The sequence below is a fragment of the Ctenopharyngodon idella genome, chromosome 3 (assembly GCF_019924925.1).
Source record: "Ctenopharyngodon idella isolate HZGC_01 chromosome 3, HZGC01, whole genome shotgun sequence".
In the NCBI taxonomy this organism is placed as follows: Eukaryota; Metazoa; Chordata; class Actinopteri; order Cypriniformes; family Xenocyprididae; genus Ctenopharyngodon; species Ctenopharyngodon idella.
In genome coordinates this window covers 56386528-56411974 of record NC_067222.1, presented here as the reverse complement: position 1 = coordinate 56411974, position 25447 = coordinate 56386528, and the positions used below count along the sequence as shown (strand labels likewise).

Below are 25447 nucleotides of genomic sequence, written 5' to 3'. Positions count from 1 at the left end.
GTGACTTTATTGAACAACAGCGTGGGATAAACAGATGACAGGGTAAGTGACTGTGAAGTAGATACTTGTGATGGTAGATAAGAATGGTAATGCCATTTTACACGGAGACCAGGAGAATCGCTGAGATAAAGCAGGTAAGTATTCCTCACAATGCAAGAACATGGGAGTAGCAGTCCTTGTGTCAGTCGAGACCGGACAGTGAACCGAGGTGTCTGGCGGTGATTGTGTGGTGATGGGGATCAGGTGCGCGTGGTTAGTACTCGGGTGAAGGAGTGCGCTGTGATTGGCAGATGGATGAACCTGGCAGGTCTGTGACAGTACCCCCCCCCTCCACGGCCCGAGGACCCCGACGTCGTGGTGGTCGTCCTCGTCCACGGGGAGCAGGTCGATCAGGATGAGCCGCATGGTACGTGTCGCGCAGAGAGGGATCAAGAATGTCGACTCTGTGGACCCATGAGCGCTCTTCGGGGCCATATCCTTCCCAGTCGACGAGATACTCCAGTTGACCACCACGGCGCCGGGAGTCCAAGATCTCCTTAACTTGGTAAGCAGCTCCATCCTCCAGGATCGGGGGGGGCCCTGTGGGGATAGAAGCAGAAGGGTGGTGAGGTTTCAGGAGAGAGACATGGAAAGTGGGGTGAATTCTGAGGAGGAAGTTGGAGCTGATACGTGACGGGGTTGATCTGCTTCACGATGTTGAAGGGGCCAATGAATCTGGGACTGAGCTTCTTGCAGGGCAGGCGCAACCTGATGTCCCGGGTGGACAGCCAAACCTTCTGACCTGGTTGGTATACGGGGGTCTTGGAGTGTCTAAGGTCGGCCGTCATCTTGCGCCTGCGGAGAGCTCGTTGCAGTTGGTGGTGTGCTGCGTCCCAGACCCTCTCACTCTCCCGGAACCAGTAGTTGACTGCAGGGACGTCTGATGGTTCCCCAGACCAGGGAAACAGAGGGGGTTGGTAACCGAGTACGCACTGGAAGGGAGTGAGTCCAGTGGTAGGTTGACGCAGGGAGTTCTGGGCGTACTCGGCCCAACCCAGGAACTGGTTCCAGGAGTCCTGGTGGCCATGGCAGAAGGTACGTAGGAAGCGGCCGATTTCCTGGATCTTCCGTTCCATTTGCCCGTTCGATTGCGGGTGGTAGCCGGAGGAGAGGCTGAAGGTCACACTTAGGAGGGCGAAGAAGTCTTTCCGCACACGTGAGATAAACTGGGGTCCACGATCCGACACGATATCTTTGGGGATACCATAATACCTGAAGATGTGGTTAAACATAAGCTCTGCTGTTTCCATGGCCGTAGGAAGACTCTTGAGGGTTATCAGTAGGCAGGATTTGGAGAACCTGTCGATAACCTCCAGTATGCAGGTACAGTTGTCGGAGGGAGGCAGATCGGTGATAAAATCCACTCCTAGGTGTGACCATGGTCGGTTGGGAACGGGAAGAGGAAGAAGCTTGCCAGATGGTAGATGGCGTGAGCTCTTGGAAATGGCGCAGTCCTTACATCCCCGTACGTACCTTCTCACATCCCTGGCCATGTTTGGCCACCAGAAGCGTTCTCTCAGCAGAGAGAGGGTTTCATTGGCCCCTGGGTGGCCAGTGCCCAGCGACGTGTGGGAAGAGTGAATTAATGGAGTGCGTTGAGTTCTGCTGATATACTGTAATCCAGGTGGGCAGCCCGGCGGAGTATTGGCTGAGGCATTGGTAGAGGGTACTGAGGTCTCTGACCATTGAATGGGGCTTACGATAATGTTCTCTGGGAGGATGGGCTTAGGAGTCTCGTTGGTTTCTTCTGGAGCGTAGAGCCGGGATAGAGCATCGGCCTTCACGTTCTTAGGGCCAGGACGATAGGAGATATTGAAATTGAAACGGGTGAAGAACAATGCCCAACGGGCCTGACGGGGGTTGAGTCTTTTGGCTTCCCTCAAATACTCCAGGTTTTTGTGGTCAGTGAGTACGGTGAACTGATGTTTGGCGCCCTCTAACCAATGCCTCCATTCCTCGAGTGCCAGCTTGATGGCCAGTAGTTCTCTGTTGCCAATATCGTAATTCCTCTCCGCCGGGCTGAGCTTACGGGAGAAGAAGGCACATGGATGGAGTCTGGCTGGTTTCCCCTGCTGCTGAGAGAGCACCGCTCCTACCCCGGTGTGTGAGGCGACCACCTCCACGACGAAGAGCTTATCGGGGTCTGGATGGATGAGGAGCAAGGCTTCTCGCAAGGTGTTGAATGCGTCGTTGGCAGTTGGTGTCCAGGACAGAGACTTGGGCTTGTTGCGGAGGAGGTTGGTGAGTGGATGGGCTATGGAGCTGTAGTTCTGGATAAATCTTCGACAGAAGTTGGAGAAACCGAGAAATCTCTGGAGTTCTTTGATGGTGGATAGTATGGGCCAGGTCTTGATAGCCTCCACCTTCCCCTCGTCCATCCAGATGCCACTGCTATCGATGTTGTAACCGAGGAATTGAACTGAGGGTTGGTGGAATGAGCATTTTTCAGCCTTGAGAAACAACTGGAACTCACAGAGGCGTTGGAGGACCTCCGCAACGTGGTGGCGATGTTCGGCCATGCTCCGGGAATAGATCAAGATGTCATCAATAGATACCAGGACTGATCGGTGGAGGAATTCCCGGAGCACCTCGTGGATGAAATCCTGGAATACGGAGGGGGCGTTGACCAGGCCATACGGCATGACAAGATATTCGTAGTGGCCGGTAGGGGTCACAAATGCCGTCTTCCACTCGTCCCCCTCACGTATCCGGATGAGGTTGTACGCGCTGCGGAGGTCCAGCTTAGTGAAAACAGTGGCACCACGGAGATGTTCCAGGGCCGCTGGGACGAGGGAAAGAGGATACCTGAACTTGACGGTTATCTTGTTGAGTGCCCGGTAATCTATACAAGTAGAGGTCTGCGCGGGACTGTTTTTTTCGTCCCGCTCCCGCAATGGTTCTATTCCGCACGAACCCGTTCCCGCCTAAAATTCACTCTGGGTTCAACCGCTATCCGCATATAGTAATTTTCTTCCCGACCCGACGGGTCCTGCTAAAGATCGTTTCCAGAATCTCGCGTTTAAACTTCCCCTAAAGAAAGAGAGTGATTGGGGATAACAAATATAAAATGTTGCATATATACAAGATTTGTTATTTGTCTATGATGCTGTCAACACCCTAAAAAATGTCATTGAAAAAATGTTGGCTTACTAGCTATACTGCATAATGAAATCTTTTTTAACATCCACGCAAGAACAGAATGACGCTGACTGACAACCGTTTCAGAACGTCTCTCCTCCAAAATCCGATCACAAAGGTTGAATGTTCTCTGAAGGTGCACTCGCGCAGACCTCTAATGCAAAGAACATATATTGCCAGGTTTCTCAGGACAGGGAACTGGTGACTGTGTGAACGCCACCACTGCAGAAAGATTTGTTCACTTCAAGTTCAAGCACAGATGTGCAGATGTCAAAGCATCTCGGGAGCGACCGGGTTATTGTCAGACCACCCGCTCCCGCCTAATGCACTCTATAGTTACCGACCGCAATCCGCCTTTCATTCAAAATTTAATCCCGCGCAGCAAGAGGTCTTACAGGGTCCTGCGGTTCCCATGGGAGAGCCGTGGGAATGCAGACTTCTATATACAAGGTCGCAAGCCTCCGTCCTTCTTGGCCAAGAAAAAGAAGCTCGAAGCAGCAGGGGAAGTGGATGGACGGATGTAGCCTTGGTTTAGAGTCTCCTCAATATTCTCCTCCATGGCTTTCTGCTCAGGAATGGATAATGGGTAGATCTTCCCACGGGCACTGACTCACCTGGAAGCAGATCGATGGCGCAGTCCCATGGCCGGTGTGGAGGCAGCTTGGAGGCTCTCTTCGAGCAGAACACATCACTGAAGGGGGCGTAACAGTATGGAATGTCCACTGACTGCTTCTCTATGGGACTTTTGATGGAGGTGGAGAACACTGGAAGGTGCTGAGGAGGAGACACAGGTCGTTGGAGTCGTTGGGGGAAGCAGTCAGGGAAACAGGTGTCGCCCCACTTCAGGATCTCTCCGGTGGTCCATGAAATTATGGGGTTGTGCTGCTCCAACCAGGGACGCCCTAGGATCACATCAGCGGTGGAATCCTCCAGAACCAGAAAATGAAGATCCTCCATATGAAGAATTCCCATTTGGAGCTTGATGGAACCGGCACACCGGTTGACTGGTTTGCGACCTAGCGGCTTGCCAGTTACTGAATGGATCTGGTAGACTGCCAGCGAGGGGATTGTCTTGAGCTTGAGCTGACGGCAGAGGGCACCAGAGATAAAGTTGCTGGCTGACCCGGAGTCGAGGAGGGCATAGACTGGAATGGAAACATTGACAGCAGTAAGTGTTACAACAGTGGTGAGTGGCTTCATCTTTTTGATGGATGGTATTACTGCACTCACCATGCGACGAGGAGGACGAGTGGGACATGTAGATTTAACATGTCCAGCTACACCACAGTATAAACACAGTCCTCGGGTCAGCCGCCTCTGCCGTTCAGTGGAAGTCAGCCGATTATTTTTGAGTTGCATGGGTTTGGGTACTGGTTCTGGAGGGCTGATGGACTCTGGCTGACGGAGGAATGGAGTGCGTAGCAGCTGGTCCTGATGTTCTTCAGGACATGAATGCATACAAGTGGCGAACCTGATGGATAACTGAATGAATCGTTCGAGCCCGATGGAGTCCTCGTATGCAGCGAGATGCAGCTGCACCCTGGGATCCAGACCCTGACGATAGGTGGTAAGCAGGGCTCGTTCATTCCATCCGCTGGCCGCAGCCAGAGTTCTAAACTTGAGGGCATAATCATGAACAGACATAGAACCTTGTTTCAGTTGATAAAGTTGCTCACCCACCGAGGAATCTCCGACGGGCCTTCCGAATACCACTCTGAAGTGGGTGAGAAAATTCGCCAGAGACAGAGTTGCGGGTCCATTTTGGGACCAGATTGTTTCTGCCCACTGCAAAGCACGTCCGTTTAACCGGGAGATGATGAATGCCACTTTGGAGCGATCATCAGGGTATAATTGCGGCTGCATCTCCAGGACCAGCGAGCACTGTAGGATGAAGCCGTTGCAGACCTCCACCGAGCCAGAGAAGGGCGCTGGTTTGGCCACGGGACTGGCATACATCGGCGGTGAAGAAGCTACGGTGTTGTTGGCGGAAGTGTGCGCTGGTGAAGGAGTGGGTGGATTCGTGATGAGTGCGCGGCGAAGTGCATCCACGAGATCTTGGAAGGGGTCCGGTGAGCTCATACTGTCGTTGTATGATAACGTTGGTCCGGTCTTCTGTTACGGACAGAGGAGCGGGAGACAACAGGTTAGTAATGATGAGTGACTTTATTGAACAACAGCGTGGGATAAACAGATGACCAGGTAAGTGACTGTGAAGTAGATACTTGTGATGGTAGATAAGAATGGTAATACTGTCCTTTTCCTTTGCAGGTGAGTGACTTGTGGCGGATGGCTGGTGCAGAGGTAGACAGACCAAACAGGAACGGTAGGAGAACACACACGCAGACACTTTACACGGAGACCAGGAGAATCGCTGAGATAAAGCAGGTAAGTATTCCTGCATGTTTGTGAACATCTGGAGACTCATAGACCTGCTGTAGAGATATACAGTGAATTTGGGCTCGATGTAAAACAATTGTGTTCAGAAAACAATTTGACTGAAAGATTATCTAGAATTTTTAATGAGAAGTGTGCACAAAAACAAAATTGTGCATGTTAATTGTCAAGGTATACCATACTCCAGAATAGCACATATACTGACCCATAATGTCTATTTGACCTGTAGCTTGTACCACAACTAAACTGTGTTGACGGTTATCATCATCATATCAGAACCTGCAGCATCTGATCTGATCTTGATCATTTTGATGCAACAAATTGTCCAGCTTATTGTATGACTAAAATATTATATTTATTATGAATATTTAGCCTGCGTATAACTAATTTAGATAATTATTTCATCCTTTCTCACTTCAGTGTCTTCAGTTGACAGTTTGGATCCTGTAGTAAATCACTGAGCTTCTTCACTCCTGATTGTCCAGGATCATTTCCTGTGAGATCCAGCTCTATCAGGTGTGAAGGGTTTGATCTCAGAGCTGAAGCCAGAGCTTTATAACCTTCTTCTGTTACACTGCAGTTAGAGAGTCTAGAACAGGAATGAAAACATTCAGCTGATTAATCAGTTAAACCTGAACAATATAAATTCTCAAAGAGAATTTTATTTTGTTCTTTATACAAATGTATTGAAATTTAGTTGTAAAAACTGACAACTGAATATGGAGGCAAACAAAAGGCACAGAGAACTTTAATATGTTAGACATCAACATCACTTTCAAGGTTTCAATTATCTAAAACTGTACAGCTGTGAAAGTCTTTGATCTGAATGATTCACAACAAGCAAACTGAAAATGGCCAAAAAATTTGAAAATGGCCTAATTCAAGTCCAGATTTCAACTCAGACTCACTGTGAGATATTGAGTATAAAGTGTTTTAGTTTAAACTGTTAAAGTGATTTTAAGCATTTTGATCTTGTATGTGAAGAATGTTACTGACCTCAATCTCTCCAGTTCACAGTGTGAATCCTTCAGTACGTCACATAAGTGCTTCACTCCGGTGTTTTCTATTATATTCACATTGAGGTTCAGCTCTCTCAGGTGTGACGGGTTTGATTTCAGAGCTGAAGTCAGGATGACACACTGTTTCTCTGTAATACTGCATTCACTCAGACTGAAGACAGAGAAATAACAATAGTTCATATCTAAGATGATCATCTTATTGAAGAGCTTCAGCAGCATTTAGTTTCCAATAGTCTGTTTTGAAACCCAGTTACACTAGTTCTGTGTGCTGGAAGATACTGTTCCCTTTCGAAAGGGAACTCAACGCTGCGTAAAACACGCTTTGTATTCTGCATCCTCAGGTCCAGCTGCGAGTGCACTTCCAGCCAAGCAGGAGATGGCTGAGGAGGATAGAGAGGGTGAGTTCACTGAATCCTCTCAGCCACCCTGTCCCGCGTATGCTGAGCTGTTAGAGATTATGGAATGCGCTGCCGGCAGACTACAGTTGTCATGGCAGCGCGTTAGGAGAGAGACTGCACGCATTCACAAAGAATGACGATCAGTTTCTCTCTGGCCATAATCCTACAGCTCAAGTGAGCTTTCTATTCCTTCCTGACCTGCATATTGAGGTTGAGGCGGTATGGGAGAACCCAATTCCTAAAGAAAAAAAAAAAAACCTTTTTTAGGCTTAATAAGGGTGAAAGACCTTCACATTTTCTATGCTGTTAGGTCACCACCCTGTGGCCGCAGGTCGAACTGTTTTAGGTCTGGTTATTATTTAAATACTAAAGTATTTCTTTTAGACCACTGTTCCCTGTGTAGGGTTTGTGGAAGGAATATGGGTGTGTGTCAATGCTTCCGACTGATTACTATAATAATAATGATAATAATAATAATAATAATAAATGTTATTACTCAGCGCTTGCAAAAAATAATTAAGGGAGCGGACACTGACACTGAAAGCTCAGACTCTGCCATCTAAGCCTCTTATCGCGCTTAGAAGGCAGGGTATACGCAGCAACGGGTCAAGCTGGTGCTGCTCTGCACACAATGGCTGTGTGGCAGATGCACCAGGCTGAACTGCTGAGCGACTTAGACCAGCGGCATTCAAGACGTGCATGCTGCTAGGTTGAGTTCTCAACCAGACAGGTTGGGCCTCGCCCATCTCGACCCGAGGGCCGTGGATGGGACCAGAAGGCTCTGTTCTTCAACCCCAGGCACTTCTTACATCAGCCCTGTGGCTGTTGGTCTGCCTTTGGGTTTGATAGTGAGAAGATCCTTTCAGGCTTGTAAGGGTGGAGGACACCATGTTTCTATGGTGGAGGTCGCCACCCTGTGGCCGCAGGTGGAACGGTTACCAGGTCTTCTATCTATTTGAAATACTAATATATTTATTTAGACCACTGTTCCCTGTGTAGGATGTGCTTGGGCATTCTATTCATCTCAAATTAGGAAGAAGGTTTTTATTTTTATTGCATCTATAAAATATAATAATTATGGCCCTGAAGTTCCCTGTAGGTTGGCTAGTACGATTTTTAGAGAGAAAGAAGTACCATTTGGGTCTTCTTAGGTGAGAGTGTTGGTTTTTGCTTATTGTGTGTTCTCTGGTGAGACCACACTCCATTGTTTTTCTCTTTATAAGCGAGCAAGCTGGCCTCCTCCCACTTGAGAGTGGTTTTGAGGCCGCTGCTCTGTTGCAGGCTGGCCCTCTTCAGGCCGCCTTGATAGCCACCTCAGGGTAGAGTAGTTTGTCTCCTCTCCTATAGGTTTGGAGGGCTGCTTTTGCAAAGAGACGAGCACTTTGACTTCAGATAAATTAAATGTCTTGTGTTGGCCCACGGGGCCACCTGATATTGTTACCTGGTTAGCGTCACTCATCCTAAGATTAATTTAGGATAGCTAAGGCTTTTTGGTATTCGTTAGCCACCTTAGCAGTGTCATTTTGAGTGATTTTGCCTCCTCTCAGTTGAGAGTTGCTCTTTAGAGGCCGCTGCTCTGAGGAGCGCCAGGTAGATCTATGTGCTATAGGCTGGCCCTCACCCGGGCCACCCTGATAGCTCGCCTAGGATAGTACTAGGGATAGTGAAGGTGGTCTGTTTTACATTCCTGCCTCTGACCCCTCATTAGTGAGTGTAGGTTCCCTTTTGTATCCCTAGTGCTGGCCTCCTCTCATTTGAGAGTCATTTGGCCAAGGCCCGCCCCCCTTCTGCATGGTGCAGATTGGTGTAGAGGCAGAATAGATGGTTCCCTTTTCTATTGTGATTAGTAATGCTTGCTGCGGCCTGCATTTTGGAAGTTGAGCTCAGGTAGGTCCTCACTAGGCTCCTCTTAAGCCCGCTGAACTAGCATTCAAGCGTTGGGTCGAGTGTGGGTGGTTTTTCTATGAAAAGCCCCTATTCCCCTGGGGCTGAGTACAGATATTATTTCTGTCATGATGGAGTCTTTGTGGTTGGCCTCCACCCTGTAGTTTCCCTTGTAAACAAGGTGTTTTCTGAGTGCTTCGCTTATAGCTCTGTTATCTGCCCTGCACCATTGTGGCTCAGGTTGAGCGGTATTTGCTAGTCATTTAGTACGCTCCCTTGTAGCTCAGCATTGCCACGAGCTGACGCCCGTGTTCATCTGGAGTAGTAGGCCCAGGTGGGCCTCCTCCAGGGCATGTTGGCGTATGTTTGTACTCCCCTTGCTTAAAGGGTAAAAAGTGCTTTGACTGAGTACACCACTCGTTGGCGATGTGGTAGGTCCCAGGCGTTGTTGAATAGTAAACTATCTCTGCTACTAGACTCGCTATAGGGTAGTAGGCCCTAACATGCCTCCTCTCACAGTGAGTTCCCACCATGTTGGGCCCCTAGCAGCCAGCACTTGCACTGTCAGGTAGCTGGCCTTAACAGGCCTTCATGTTAGCAGCCCCAGTAAATGGGTTTTCTGGTAGCTATTTATTATGCCATTAGATAGTAAGCCTTAGCAGGCTTCTCTGTGGTCAGCCCCATTAGTGTGGATGTTGTAGCAACAAGACACGCTCCGGGTAGCTGGCCTTAACAGGCCTCCCTGTGAGCGAGTACCCAGCACTTTGGTATGTGAAAGCTCAGCTAGCAATGATTTGCTTTTAAATAAGTAGGCCTTAAGAGGCCTCTCTGTGAGCGAGCTCCCTTTTGTGCGGGTATTGTTTAGAATGGTTTAGCCACTGAAAACTGGCTACCAGGCAGTCTGCCTTGATGGGCCGCCCTGAAGGCTAGTCCCCGGCAGTAGTGGACTTGCTTCAGACTGCAGGCCTTACCAGGCCTCTCTGAGGATGAGTCCCCAGCAGTGTGGGCATCTGGAATCCAGCTGTTGCTTGTTTTCAGTTTCTTGGCCTTAGCAGGCTGCTCTGGAAGACAGCAGGCCTCCCTGTGGGCAAGCCCAAGGTTGTAGGTTTTGGAGAGCTAGCTAGCTATTTGCTATCAGACTGCTGGCCGTAGCAGCAGGCCTTAACAGGCCTCTCTGAGAGCCAGCCACTAATGAGTAGGTTTATGGCAGCTAGCGATGGCCACAGTCAGCCAGTGAACGTTCGCCATTGAGATGCGTGGCCATAGTAGGCCCCTTTTTGAGGCAAATCTCCCACAGTATGGTTACTTCTCTGCCAGTCTAGACTTGTTATCAGGTGGTTGGCCTTCAGGCCTCCCTGAGACCGCACGCTTCTGCGTGTTGCTGGCTTGGCTAACCTTTTTCACCTTTGTTTCTAGTTTATAGCCTGGTCGACCTGATAGGTCGAGCTGGTACTCTCTTTGCTCTGAGAGTGGGCTTGAGTACTTAGCTTCCTAAGTCTGGTCAGTGGTTGAAGGCTTCCCTCGAAGCCTCCCAGTTAGATCAGCTCTTAGGCTGTGAGCATTCCCCTCACGAGGGTTCCTTTAGAGTGCACGGCCTCCTTAGCGCCTTGAAACATAGGTGCTTTGTAGATCCTAGGACTGAGCAGAGTAACTCCCCTCGCATGCAAAGGTCGATAGCACTTCGCTGATTCCTGCTCTCCAAGGTCCTGCTGTCTAAGATCCGGTCTGAGTTGGCCTACTGCCCTTTCTGCAGTCCCTCTTTCTGGATGTCTCTTCGTGAGACTTCTGTGTCTAGAGACTCTGTTTCTGAGGAAACAGACAGGTTGTTGGCAGACTAGGTTACTAGTTCAGCTAGAAGCCAGGTCAGCCTCCCTGGTAGCATTCAGGGTTGATTGTGTTCCCCTGAGAAGTGACTGGCTGTGGTTTCTTCTGGCCCCCTAGCCATGCTCCCTTAAAGGGACCCCTTTCCTTTGAAGTGGTTGGTTCCAGGCCTTTGTGTGGCCTTAGCAGGCTTTCATGTGTAAGATATAGAAGCCTCTTTGAGGCTTGAAGCTGAGGCTTTGACCACTGGGAGCGCTGTCACTGACAGCTCATTTGTGACCCGTAGGGTGAGTGGGTCTGGCATTTCATTTGAACTTGCCGGATTCTGACAGTTGTCACTGCCATGCACTCCCCTCAGCATGGCGGCATGGGTATATCATTCCCCTAGCGTGTTTTACACAGCATTGATTTCCCTTTCGAAAGGGAACGTCTCAGGTTACGCATGTAACCATGGTTCCCTGAGAACAGGGAACGAGACGCTGCGTCTCTTAGCCATGCCTTGGGGCCCGCCTGCTTACAGTCCCTTCAGATGATAAGCGGATGACATGTTGTTTGGGCACCCCTTTTATACATGCGGGTCGCATTGATATGATGTCATAGGCTGTCTCCGGTCAATAGGATATTGCCGAGATTGGATATGTGTTTCACACACCGGTTCCCGTGGAGGCGTTCCCCTAGCGTATTTTACGTGTTGAGTTCCCTGTTCTCAGGGAACCATGGTTACATGTGTAACCTGAGACGTTTCTTCTCTTTCATTTTTAACTATTTATTTGATCTCTCTATTCTTTATTCTCTATTGAAAAGGCAGATTTCTGCACATCTATTTATCTAACTAGATAAAAAAAATTGTGAATAGGAAAAACCCAGACAGTGCACTGCTATGAAGAATGAAACATAAGCCCTGCTGTCTTAAAATAAACTTCAGTCACACTGTAACTGCTGTACAGTATAATGATACTAACTCTAGTTCTCCCTCTACAATAACTGAAATAATTATTGACCCATGATCAGTCTGTCTCAATTAGTCAAATATTTAAAGCTTGATGTCACATTTAAATTGTGTTTTTAATTTCCTGTTTAAATGTATTACTTTACATTGTTGTGGCTCTGTGTGACGCTGAGAAAAAACTGCTCTTAATGAAATACGTGAGGAAATATTATCAGCTACAGTAACATTACAATTAAAAGTAATGTAATATTTTAAATAAATGAACAATACTCACGTCAGTGTGTTGAGTTGACAGTGTTTATCCTGCAGTAGAGCAGCGATCTGATTCACTCGTGTGTCTCCTAGTTCATGTCTAGTCAGATTCAGCTCTCTCAGGAGTAACGGGTTTTTACCCACAACTCTCTTCACATACTGACAGGCTTCATCTGCAGCAGCACTCAAAAACCTGCAGAAGAGTCAATTCAGTTCTCAACTAAATGTCTGTTGTATTACAAACATGATTGATAAGATAAAAAAAACTTAATTATTGTTCTAAAGACAAGCTCTACTTAGTTATTTAGATGTAACACTTTTCTTTGAACATTTAAATACACAAATAAATGTATAAGTACTTGAAAACAAAGTCTAATAGAGTTATTTAGAAGAAACTAGAGTGACACTCAGTCCTAAAGCAAACTCATAAGAACAGAAACATCCCACAGAGCAGAAGGGCAAAAGCTCACTAGATCATGATTTTAAGTGTGAATACAGAGTGTGAAATTAAGGTCTCAAGATCCTTCTGACTTTTAAGCAGGAGGTGTGAGAAACATCAGCAGAGAAAACTGGCTTGTGAAACTGCATGTTTGTGAACATCTGAAGACGCATAGACCTGCTGTAGAGATACAGTGAATCTGGGCTTGATGGAAAACAACTGTGTTCAGAAAACAATTTGACTGAAAGATTATCTAAAATTTTTAATGAGAAGTGTGCACAAAAACAAAATTGTGCATGTTAATTGTCAAGGTATACCATACTCCAGAATAGCACATATACTGACCCATAATGTCTATTTGATCTGTAGCTTGTACCACAACTAAACTGTGTTGATGGTTATCATCATCATGATTGAACCCACAGCATCTGATCTGATCTTGATCATTCTCATTCAACAAATTGTCCAGCTTATTGTATAGCTAAAATAATATATTTGTTATGAATATTTAGCCTGCATATAACTAATTTTGTTAATTATTTCATCCCATCTCACCTCAGTGTCTTCAGTTGACAGTTTGGATCCTGTAGTAAATCACTGAGCTCCTTCACTCCTGATTGTCCAGGATCATTTCCTGTGAGATCCAGCTCTATCAGGTGTGAAGGGTTTGATCTCAGAGCTGAAGCCAGAGCTTTATAACCTTCTTCTGTTACTCTGCAGTTAGAGAGTCTAGAACAGGAATGAAAACATTCAGCTGATTAATCAGTTAAACCTGAACAATATAAATCCTCAAAGTGAATTTTATTTTGTTCTTTGTACAAATGTATTGAAAGTTAGTTGTAAAAACTGACAACTGAATATGGAGGCAAACAAATATGTTAGACATCAACATCACTTTCAAGATTTCAATTATCTAAAACTGTAGAGCTAAGAAAGTCTTTGATCTGAATGATTCACAACAAGCAACCTGAAAATGGTCAAAAAATTAGAAAATTAAAGTTTGGGAATGGCCTATTTAAAGTCCAGACTTCAACTCAGACTCATTTTGAGATATTGAATATAAAGTGTTTTAGTTTAAACTGTTAAAGTGATTTTAATCATTTTGATTCTTGTATGTGAAGAATGTTACTGACCTCAATCTCTCCAGTTCACAGTGTGAATCCTTCAGTATGTCACATAAGTGCTTCACTCCTGTGTTTTCTAGTTTATTCAAGCTCAGGTCCAGCTCTCTCAGGTGTGACGGGTTTGATTTCAGAGCTGAAGTCAGGATGACACACTGTTTCTCTGTAATACTGCAAACACTCAGACTGAAGACAGAGAAATAACAATAGTTCACATCTATGATGATGATCTTATTGAAAAACTTCAGCAGCATTTAGTTTCCAATAGTCTGTTTTGAAACCCAGTTACACTAGTTCTGTGTGCTGGAAGATACTGTTTCTTCTCTTTCATTTTTAACTATTTATTTGATGTCTCTATTCTTTATTCTCTGGGGAAAAGGCAGATTTCTACAAGTACACAATCATTACATCATATCAAATGCTGGAAATGTTATCAATTACTAAGTAGATTAAAAAAAGCACATAAAATGTGACCAATAGGGATAACCCAGAAAGTGCACTGCTATAAAGAATGAAACATAAGCCCTGCTGTCTTAAAATAATTAAACTTCAATCACACTGTAACTGCTGTACAGTATAATGATACTAACTCCAGTTTCTCCAGCTTGAATTGTGGGTTCAACAGTAGATCAGTGAGGTTTTTCACTCCAGAGTCTCCTAGTTTATTCCAGCTCAGGTTCAGCTCTCTCAGGTGTGACGGGTTTGATTTCAGAGCTGAAGTCAGGATGACACACTGTTTCTCTGTAATACTGCATCCACTCAGACTGAAGACAGAAAGGGAAAATGACTCAAATCCATGTTCAGTTAATGTGTGAGTTAAATGAATCATGAATAAATGTCATGCAGTCACTAATAAACCAACAAAAACATGGAAACTTAATGATATAAACGAACAAACCAAGACAGGAGCATTTGAGGATACTAGTTACAATCCAAGTCTGGATCCGTCCTCACTCCCAAAAATAAGTGAATTTATCACTGTAGATTGATATATAGGATCAATATAGAAACAATAGAAAAATCAACAATTAAATGGTATATTTTCATTATTAATGTAAGAAAATCTTAAACATGAATCAATTATTAAGTCATTTTAGAGTAATTTGCAATCTCTAAATACACATTTCGCTTAATAAAAGAAGATTTAGTGAAAAATACCATTAGTCCAGTATAAATGTAACATTTCAGAATAATGTATTTGTGTAACAGTTTTGTTGTGTTTTATTATCATGGTGTTGCTGCCTGTGTGTGTTCCCTAGTTAGTGTCCTTGGTTGTTAATTAGTTCCTGCAGCTGTTCTGTTTTACCTTGATTACTCTGTCTGTGTATTTAAACTCTTAGTTCTGTCTGTTCATTGTTCTGTGTCGTTTATGTTGAAGTGGTTGTGTTTTATCTCTCCTACATGTTAAATTTGTGATTAAAGACAGTGTTATTGTATTCTCCATTGTCGTGAGCTTCATTACAACCAGCCATTCATGACACATACAAACCTGTTAACTAATACCATTTCTGAATCTTTCTTCAGATGGAGATGCAGTGCTACAGATGATGTGACTTGTGCCCTGTTGTCTTAAAATAAACTAAATGGTAAATACAGTATAATGATACTAACTCTAGTTTCTCCAGCTTGAATTGTGGATTCATCAGTAGATCACTGAGGTTTTTCACTCCAGAGTCTCCTAGTTTATTCCCGCTCAGGTCCAGCTCTCTCAGGTGTGACGGGTTTGATTTCAGAGCTGAAGTCAGGATGACACACTGTTTCTCTGTAATACTGCATCTATACAGACTGAAGACAGAAAGAGAAAATGACTCAAATCCATGTTCAGTTCATGTGTGAGTTAAATGAATCATGAATAAATGTCATACAGTCACTAATAAGCCAGCAAAAACATGGAAACTTAATGACATAAATGAACAAACCAAGACAGGAGCATTTGAGGATACTAGTTACAATCCAAGTCTGGATCCGTCCTCACTCCCAAAAATAAGTGAATTTATCACTGTAGATTAATATATAGGATCAATATAGAAACAATAGAAAAATTTACATTTAAATGGTCTATTTTTACATTTTTAATGCAAGAAAATATTATACTTGAATCGATTATTAAGTAATTTTAGAGTGTAATTCACAATCTTTAAATATACATTTTGTTTAATAAAAGAAGATTTAGTGAAAAGTACCATTAGTCCAGTATAAATGTAACATTTCAGAATAATGTATTTATGTAACAGTTTTGTTGTGTTTTATTATCATGGTGTTGCTGCCTGTGTGTGTTCCCTAGTTAGTGTTCTTGGTTGTTAATTAGTTCCTGCAGCTGCTCTGTTTTACCTTGATTACTCTGTCTGTGTATTTAAAATCTTAGTTCTGTCTGTTCATTGTTCTGTGTTGTTTATGTTGAAGTGGTTTTGTTTTATCTCTTCTACGTGTTAGATTTGTGATTAAATACAGTGTTATTGTATTCTCCATCGTCGTGAGGTTCATTACAACCAGCCATTCATGACACATACAAACCCGTTAACTAATACCATTTCTGAATCTTTCTTCAGATGGAGATGCAGCGCTACAAATGATGTGACTTGTGCCCTGTTGTCTTAAAATAAACTAAATAGTAAATGTAGTATAATGATACTAACTCTAGTTTCTCCAGCTTGAATTGTGGGTTCATCAGTAGATCACTGAGGTTTTTTACTCCAGAGTCTCCTAGTTCATTCTCACTGAGGTCCAGCTCTCTCAGGTGTGACGGGTTTGATTTCAGAGCTGAAGTCAGAGCAGAACAGCCTTCATCTGTCATATCACAACATCTTAACCTACATTAGAAAAAAGAGAGAGTAGAAAATAAGAAGAAAAACATACTCAGTTACTAATGTAACATCGGTTCCCTTAGATACGGAACGGAGTACTGCGTCGTCTGCCAAGACGCAAGACGCAACAGGGAAACTCCTGTTTTCACCGATTCTAAAAACCTTTTTAATCACGCAGTGAAACTGCACGGCCATTGGTTCTTGGAGTTTAAGTAAACGAACCAATGACGGCATGGCAGAGCCGCAAGCGAGCGAGCCCGCCAAAATGGGCGGGGTCTTGGGCTATATAAGCGGCCGTCTCGCCTGACTTAATTCGACTGAAGCGACGGCATGAGGCGTCCTATGAATAGCATGGCCAATTACGCAGTACTCCGTTCCGTATCTAAGGGAACCGAGGTTACATTTGTAACCGAGTATGTTCCCTTTCGATACTACATTCCGTACTGCGTCGTCTGCCGTTTAGGTAAGACGCAACGGGGATTATACAATCATGTCGTGCTATGAAGGGGGGAACGACAGAGCATCTGAGCGGAGCGCTGAGGAGGGCTTGCACGGATGCACATAGCATAATGTATCCAGGAAGATCGGGGACTTGAGGACACTGTAGTCGTCCTCCCATTTCTATATATTCTAGGAGCTCCTTGGGGCCTGGAACATATATAGGGAATAGGAAAAAATATGTTTTTACCTGGACTTTGGTCAGGGCAATAAATGAGTGCTTATAAGCTGGTCACATTGGTGAGGCTTATGCAGAGAGAACCTGCGTTTGTAATGCAGGAACGTCAAGATTATAAAACCTGACAAAGGTGGATGGCGAGGCCCAGCCGGCCACCTCACTAATTTCCGTGATGGCCACACCAGTGGACCATGCCCAAGAAGAGGCCATGCCCCTCATGGAGTGTGCTCTAACACCTATGGGGCATTGTAGGCCCAAGGAGGAGTAAGTGAGCGTTATAGCATCGACTATCCATTTGGATAATCTAGGCCTAGTGACCGGAAGACCTTTCGTACGGCCACCGAAGCAGACAAAGAGTTGTTCTGACTGACGAAAAGAGGCGGAACGATCAATGTAAGTCCTCAGGGCCCTGACTGGACAGAGTAAGTTCAACTCCTGATCATCCTGGGAAGGAGGAAGTGCAGAAAGAATGATCATCTGTGCCCTAAAGGGTGTGGATAGGACCTTCGGGACATATCCATGTCTTGGTTTCAGGACAACTTTAGAGCCGTTAGGCCCAAATTCAAGACAGGAGGGGCTCAAGGAGAGTGCCTGCAAATCTCCCACTTGCTTTACCGATGCTAAGGCTAGCAATAAGGCGGTTTTTAGCGTTAGAGGACATAAATCGACAGTCTGGAGTGGTTCAAAGGGAGGGCCCTTACGGCCTCTGAGAACCAAAGACAGGTCCCAGGTGGGAACCGTGCGGGGGCGGGGAGGGTTCAGCCTCCTAGCCCCTTTTAGAAAACGAACAACAAGGTTGTTTCTCCCTATCGACTGCCCTGCTACAAGAGCATGGGAGGCCGCTATAGCTGCGACATAGACTTAAAGGGTAGAGGGAGTATGGCCCTTAGCCATTAAGTCCTGGAGGAAAGACAATATCAGAGATATGTCACAAATAAATGGGTCTTCCCCCCGGAGCACCAGGCCGCAAAGACTGACCATTTTAAGGAATAGAGACGTCTCTTTGACGGAGCTCTGGCTTGTGAGATAGTGTTCAGGACATCTTCAGGGAGGTTTAAAGGCTCCTGTCTAGAAGCCAAACATGGAGATCCCACAGCTCGGGTTTGGGGTGCCAAATTGTCCCTCCCACTTGGGAGAGGATGTCTCGTCTCAGGGGGATTGGCCATGGCTCCATGGACAACAGCTGAGACAGGTCTGAAAACCACGGTTGGCTCCTCCATAGGGGAGCCACCAGGAGGACCCTGTGGGCACCTTCCCTGATTCGTCTGATAACCTGGGGAATCAGAGCGACCAGGGGAAAAGCGTACAGGAGGAGGCTGGGCCAGCGCATCGTTGGTCTTTGAAAAATAAATTGGGCAACGAAAGTTGTCTTCTGAGGCGAAGAGTTCAACATGTCCGCCCCTTTGTTCAGTACACCCTGAACATGCGCTGCTCTGAGTGAGAGCAGGTTGTGCTGGGCCCACTCTAGTATAGTTCTTGCTAGAGTGAAAATGGGACTTGGATGAGAGCCTGCCCTGGCGATTTATGAAGGACACCACTGTCATATTGTCTGATCTGACCAGGACATGGTGTCCCACCAGGAGAGGGAGGAAAGATTGGAGAGCTTGATACACCGCCATCATTTACAGGGCGTTTGATATGAAGCTCGCTTTCTTGGCTCCTCCAAGCACTGAAGGCTGGGTGACCATTGCACAGAGCTCCCCAGCCCATTTTGGAGGCGTCTGTGAAAATGACTTTCCTCTTGCACATCGTCCCTATAGCCACGCCCTGCTCAAACCAGCAGGGGTTCATCCAAGGAGCCAGGGTTGCAGTGCACGCCTGATTCACTTTGAGTGAGCAGCGACCGTGCTGCCAGGCTTGGGGAGGGACCCGCGGTTTCAGCCAGAACTGTAGTGGGTGCATACGAAGTAGGCCCAACTGCAGTGCTGGTGATGCTGAGCCCATGAGACCTAGCATCCTCTGAAATGCTCTGAGCGGCAGAGAGGATCTGGGCGTGAAAATTTCCGCGAGCTGCTGAATGGCTATGGATTGCTCTGGCGAGACTATGGCCCTCATGCAGGTCGAGTCAAGAATAATCCCCAGGAAAAATATACGTTGGCTGGGAGATAAAGAGCTCTTTGGAAAATTGACCCTGAGCCCCAAGCACTCCAAGTGGCTGAGGAGGAGGGATCTGTGTGCCACTAGCTCCGCCTCCGACTGGGCCAGGACGAGCTGAAGTCAGGATGACACACTGTTTCTCTGTAATACTGCATTCACTCAGACTGAAGACAGAAAGAGAAAATACAATGACTCAGATCTATAATGATCTGTTTAGCTTCATCCAGAAGACTTTTGCTGACAAATAAACAGGGATATCCAGGTGCAGGTAACATGGAGAAAGACGACACATTAGCTATGTTTCCATCACCTTGTTTTTATGCACATTTTGAAGTACAGCATCAGAAACGAGCGATGGAAAGACCAAATTTCGGGGGGAAAAAAAAACAGAAACAGAGTCACAAAAATGTTTTTACACTCACTTGAGGTGGTTTTTGACTTGTGCGTAAAAGAGTTTATGGGAATAATGGGAGATGGAAATGCATTTGCAGAATAATTTCTGACATAGTGAACATTAAACCCACGTGACTAATCAGCTGTTTCCACTGATGGTGAATTAAAGGGTTAGTTCACCCAAAAATGAAAATTCTGTCATTAATTAATTACTCACCCTCATGTAGGGGTGGTCCGATACCGATCCGATAATAATTCAGCACTGTTTTTTTTTTTTAATTATCTAATAAACTGTATACCTCACTATGTGGAAGAGACTGGGATCATTCGTTTTTGTAAGGCATCAGGCATGACTTAAACATTATTTTCCTAACTTTGTAAAACAATATACACTGAACAAAATTATAGATGCAACACTTTTGCTTTTGCCCCCATTTTTCATGAGCTGAACTCAAAGATCTAAGACTTTTTCGATGTACACAAAAGGCCTATTCCTCTCAAATATTGTTCACAAATCTGTCTAAATCTGTGTTAGTGAGCACTTCTCCTTTGCCGAAATAATCCATCCACCTCACAGGTGTGGCACATCAAGATGCTGATTAGACAGCATTATTATTGCACAGGTGTTCTTTAGGCTGGCCACAATAAAAGGCCACTCTAAATTGTGCAGTTTTATCACACAGCACAATGCCACAGATGTCGCAAGTTTTGAGGGAGCGTGCAATTGGCATGCTGACTGCAGGAATGTCCATCAGAGCTGTTGCCAAGTGAATTAAATGTTCATTTCATTTCATTACCATAAACTGTCTCCAAAGGCGTTTCAGAGAATTTGGCAGTACATCCAACCGGCCTCACAACCGGAGACCACGTGTAACCACACCAGCCCACGACCTCCACATCCAGCAAATCTTCACCTCCAAGATCATCTGAGACCAGCCACCCGGACAGCTGCTGCAACAATCGGTTTGCATAACCAAAGAATTTCTGCACAAACTGTCAGAAACCATTTCAGGGAAGCTCATCTGCACGCTCATCGCAAGTTCATCGTCGTAACCAACTTGAGTGGGCAAATGCTCACATTCGATGGCATCTGGCACTTTGGAGAGGTGTTCTCTTCACGGATGAATCCCGGTTTTCACTGTACAGGGCAGATGGCAGACAGCGTGTATGGCATTGTGTGGGTGAGCGGTTTGCTGATGTCAACGCTGTGGATCAAGTGGCCCATGGTGGCGGTGCGGTTATAGTATGGGCAGGCGTATGTTATGGAAAACGAACACAGGTGCATTTTATTGATGGCATTTTGAATGCACAGAGATACTGTGACGAGATCCTGAGGCCCATTGTTGTGCCATTCATCCACGACCATCACCTCATGTTGCAGCATGATAATGCACGGCCCCATGTTGCAAGGATCTGTACACAATTCCTGGAATCTGAAAACATTCCAGTTCTTGCATGGCCAGCATACTCACCGGACATGTCACCTATTGAGCATGTTTGGGATGCTCTGGATCAACGTATACGACAGCGTGTTCCAGTTCCTGCCAATATCCAGCAACTTCGCACAGCCATTGAAGAGGAGTGGACCAACATTCCACAGGCCACAATCAACAACCTGATCAACTCTATGCGAAGGAGATGTGTTGCACTGCGTGAGGCAAATGGTGATCACACCAGATACTGACTGTGAGGTGGATGGATTATCTAGGCAAAGGAGAAGTGCTCACTAACACAGATTTAGACAGATTTGTGAACAATATTTGAGAGAAATAGGTCTTTTGTGAGTTCAGCTCATGAAAAATGGGGGCAAAAACAAAAGTGTTGCATTTATAATTTTGTTCAGTGTACAAACACAAATGTACCGAATTATTTATTAAATAATTGTGCACCAGTGCAACAACTACAAATAAACCAGTAGCTTCAGTAGCTTGGTTGACATTCAAAATAAACAGGAGTCAGACTGACTCCATTCATGACGCATGATTTTGTCATGTATGAAAAAATATATATATAAAAATATACTTAAAATTAAAAGATATATCTTTTAAATTTTAAGCGCAGCTTTTTTTAATGAAACAGCAACATATGATAGATAAGACAGAACAAGAATGGCTATTAGTAATCTTACATTGCGCAAAAGTATTATAATATGAAAGGCTTAATACAGAGCGTCACTGAGCGCTTATGCACATCTCGTGTGCAGAATGATGCGCTTGAAGCAACATGGAGTCACAGCGAGCAGTATGGAATTACCTTTGCTCCAATAAAAATGAAATTAACTTTTCAAAAAACTAATAAAAATATAAAATGAAACTGAATGAAACTTAAAAAAAATAAATCGCAGGCAAAATGTTTGACTTTGTTTTTAATACACTGCATGTTTTGCTAAATGTTTCTCCTCTTTCTTTCACTAATCTGTACTTACAAATGTGTTTCCAGAGTTTTCATTTATGCTTATGAAGTTTTTGTTTACGATCCCAGAGTTTTCGTTAGTCTTTCTGGCACAAATCTCTCGATATAATCATCATCATCAATCATAGTAGTTATCTGGATACTCGCTTGTAAGTCAGTATTTTTTAAGTTTACAAAATCAATATAAGTACTTGCTTTTGCTTTTTCAGGTGGAGAGGTATTTTAGAGCTAATTTAGAGCCCACATTATAGAGCAGTTTCGTCTTGATTTAACCCAATCATTATAGAACCTGGTTATGTACTGTACATACAGTTACAGTCTTGGATTAGATCATATTTAAAGGCGAAAAGTAGTCTTTAATAATAATAAATATAAAGTAATGTGCAAAACTCTTTAGATGTTGTTTTAGCAATGGTATAGTGACCATATAATTATTTCTTTATTCTTTATTAGAATATAACCAGGAAATACATTAAATTTGTAAGCAGTATTAAAAAAACGGAAAAAAATGACTTCTATAGGCTAAAGTGGCAAGTATTTAGTGACCTCTCCTTACACATGAGCAATAGCAGGAACCTGGCTCTCTTAAACCTAAATGGAATGGAAAATGACTGGAAGACCAAGAAAACTTTCAAAATCTGATCAGAAGTTTGTCCTTTTAAAAAACTGGAAGAAGTCTAGGAGGTCTGATATTATGCAAATATTTTAATTTCTTTAGAGCTCTAGATTAAAACAAACACAGTTCACAAACACACAAGAGGTTGTACTTTATTCTTATTAGTCCATACTGATCTTGGATTAGCATACCAACATATGAATGTTAAGGTGATAGTTCACCCAAAAATAAAAATGCCATCCCAGATGCATATTACTTTCTTTTCTACACGAATTAGGATTTTTAGGAAAATAATACATGTCTTTGTGTCCTAAAGACACAGTAATCAATGCGACCCCAGTGGATGAATCAATGTCTTCTGAAGTGAAACAATAAATAAGAAAAAAACTAATAATTTAAACTGTTTTAATTATTAACAATTGTTTCCCACCAACTGTCATATGTGTATGGGTTACAGTCCACTTATGGACTCACAGAGATGGACTATTTTCTTAAAGATATGTGTGCTTATGAGAAGAAAGTAAGTCATATACAGTCAAACCAAAATTTATTCAGATACCATGAACATTTCATTCAATAATACAGTTTATTCACTATAGTTTTAAAAAAATGGTAATAAAATGAATTTTATGAATTTTACACATGTATTCTATATAGGTGCTTGTGCATTTTTATAGTGATGTACTGTATATCATGAAAATACTGTGCATTACATGAATTCTATGCAGTTAGTTTTTTGTGGATTCTGGTCTTTCCTGTCACAACATAATTGCATCCAACACTTTCACTTTGATACTTGTGTATATGCTGTAGTGACAATAAAGAATTTAAATTTATTTGAATTGATTCATATTCTCATTTACATTTATTCAACTGGTTTTTATAAAAGTCACAATTGAAACTGTTGATGATTGTTAAAAAAAGTATTTCTACTTTTATATGTTAGATGATAACGTTAACTAAATAAAATAACTAAATAAAATGATCAGAATGATAAAAAATGGCAACAAGATCATTCTTTGAGTGGAATATTTACTGAAATGCCCTTTGAGGTCTATACCATCTTACAGCAAGCCACGATGGTAATTTTCATATTTTTTGAATTCTTCAGAATTAAGTGATCATTAATTGTGATGGTGTATGTGCATATGCAAACAATGGTTAGTGTGATGGCCATGGTTGCCATCCTTGATTACCTGGTTAGAGTGAGACTTTCTTGACGGCTGAATATATACATGTATATGATACTAGTATTCTCTTTAAATTGTAATAGCACAACCTAATCAGACCCAACAATAGAGAAGAATCATCAGGAATAAACAAATATTCTCCGAAAACATTGGACATTATGCAATATTTTCAGTATCATATACTTTAATGTACAATTAAACCTCAAGACATTAATTTTCTCACGCGTTTGATCTCTCACGCTCCTAAAAGCTTATGTCAACAAAGTAGAAGCCGCAGATAAATACAGATAAAATTCAAAAACAAAACTCCTATCTTTATATCACTAAAATGAAATAAGAAGCGCTTACAGGCGCTTATCTATCTGTAAACGCAACACTGACGTCTTCACTTCCAGGTCAAGAAGCTGTCAATCAAAAACTCAGTAGCCATTGAGAAAACACCACTGCTAACCCCGCCCCCACGAGAGATTTGTGCCAGAAAGACGAACGAAAACTCTGGGATCGTAAACGAAAACTTCAGAAGCATAAATGAAAACTTTGGAAACACATTTGTAAATGCAGATCAGTGAAAGAAACAGTTAGCAAAACATGAATTTTATTAAAAACAAAGTCAAACAACTGTGATTTATTTTTTTAAGTTTCAAAGACATTTTATTTAGTTTCAATTTATATTTTTATTAGTTTTTTTGAAAAGTTACGTTCATTTTTATTGGAACAAAGGTAATTCCATAGAGCAGCGCTTCGCATTGAAAAGTTCAAAGCACAAAGGGACGAGATATTGATGCGTAGTGTAATATATCTATGGCTATGCAATTGTGTATTGAGCTTTTTCTTTCAACAGTTTTAAATTTCAGTTACTGTGCGCGTGAAGAACAATTATAGTGCTCTCTACTCCAGTGTTGTGATCTAACAGACACCTGGGAGAAAGTAACATGTGAAACAGCAATAAACTCCATCCAGATAAAGTGCTTTTATGCAAAGCCATAGACTATTAACTACAGATCAAGTATAATAATAGGAACATTGAATCATCTTTCATTAGAGTTTTATTGTGTTGACTGTCGTAACCGAACATGACGCGCTGTTTGAATGCTGAATGGAGAATGACTGACAGCCGTGTAGCTGTTATGTATTTAGAAAATTATTTTGTCATTCCACTTGCCCTGACCATATTTGGAGTTTCCTGCCGCCATGCTGACTTGGGGGGGTTGGCGCACTTTGCTGCTTCCCAGTCTGCATGAGACGTCACACTCGTCGTGGGACCGGACACATTACACGCGAGTGGAGAAGTTTCCGGGGTGATAGGCCAACGAGTGCACCGCTGCAACGTGACTGAGTGGATGAGAGGTTCGCCATTTGTACATAGTGAATATGAACTGAAATATTTTTGGTTCAAAAGGCTGTTGAACAGTTAGAAAAACAAAAAAAGAAACTGAATGAAATGAAATATTTTGATAATTGGATTTAATTGCACTGAAGATTTTTTTTTTTTTTTTTTTCACTCCTTACGGAAAAAAAAAGGGATTGGAACTTTTTTTTTTTATAAATCAGATACTAATATGGAGGGTTTAAATGGACAGATAAATATGGGAAGAGGTAGAGGTGTACTGAGGTTCATCGAAACAAATCAGGTAGTTGGGGCTGATAAAATTAGTCCGCTTTCATCAACCCCAATTCATACAAGACATGTTAATGTGCCGACATCTACTGTGTCTCAGTCTTGTGCTGTTTCTGATGATTCTGTGCAATTCTCTGATTTAAATGCTGTGCCAGTGAACCTAATTAATGATATAGTGAAACAGATA

At 43.5% G+C, this 25447-nt stretch overlaps 1 protein-coding gene across 47 annotated transcripts in view; it reads right to left on the bottom strand.

Annotated features, from left to right (window-relative positions):
• Window positions 1-25447, bottom strand: part of LOC127508712 (NACHT, LRR and PYD domains-containing protein 12-like) — an 85338-nt gene that overhangs the window by 36435 nt on the left and 23456 nt on the right. For 9 of the 47 annotated variants that reach the window (XM_051886927.1, XM_051886935.1, XM_051886945.1 and 6 more), the window contains exons 10-18: window positions 16091-16264; window positions 15066-15239; window positions 14045-14218; window positions 13467-13640; window positions 12889-13062; window positions 11917-12087; window positions 6568-6741; window positions 5987-6160; window positions 5400-5609 (exon numbers count right to left, since the gene is read on the bottom strand). In XM_051886927.1, coding sequence (XP_051742887.1) covers window positions 5400-5609; window positions 5987-6160; window positions 6568-6741; window positions 11917-12087; window positions 12889-13062; window positions 13467-13640; window positions 14045-14218; window positions 15066-15239; window positions 16091-16264 — 1599 coding nt within the window. The remainder of the gene's footprint in view (window positions 1-5399; window positions 5610-5986; window positions 6161-6567; window positions 6742-11916; window positions 12088-12888; window positions 13063-13466; window positions 13641-14044; window positions 14219-15065; window positions 15240-16090; window positions 16265-25447) is intronic. The other 38 variants (XM_051886931.1, XM_051886940.1, XM_051886946.1 and 35 more) reach the window with 22 other exon arrangements.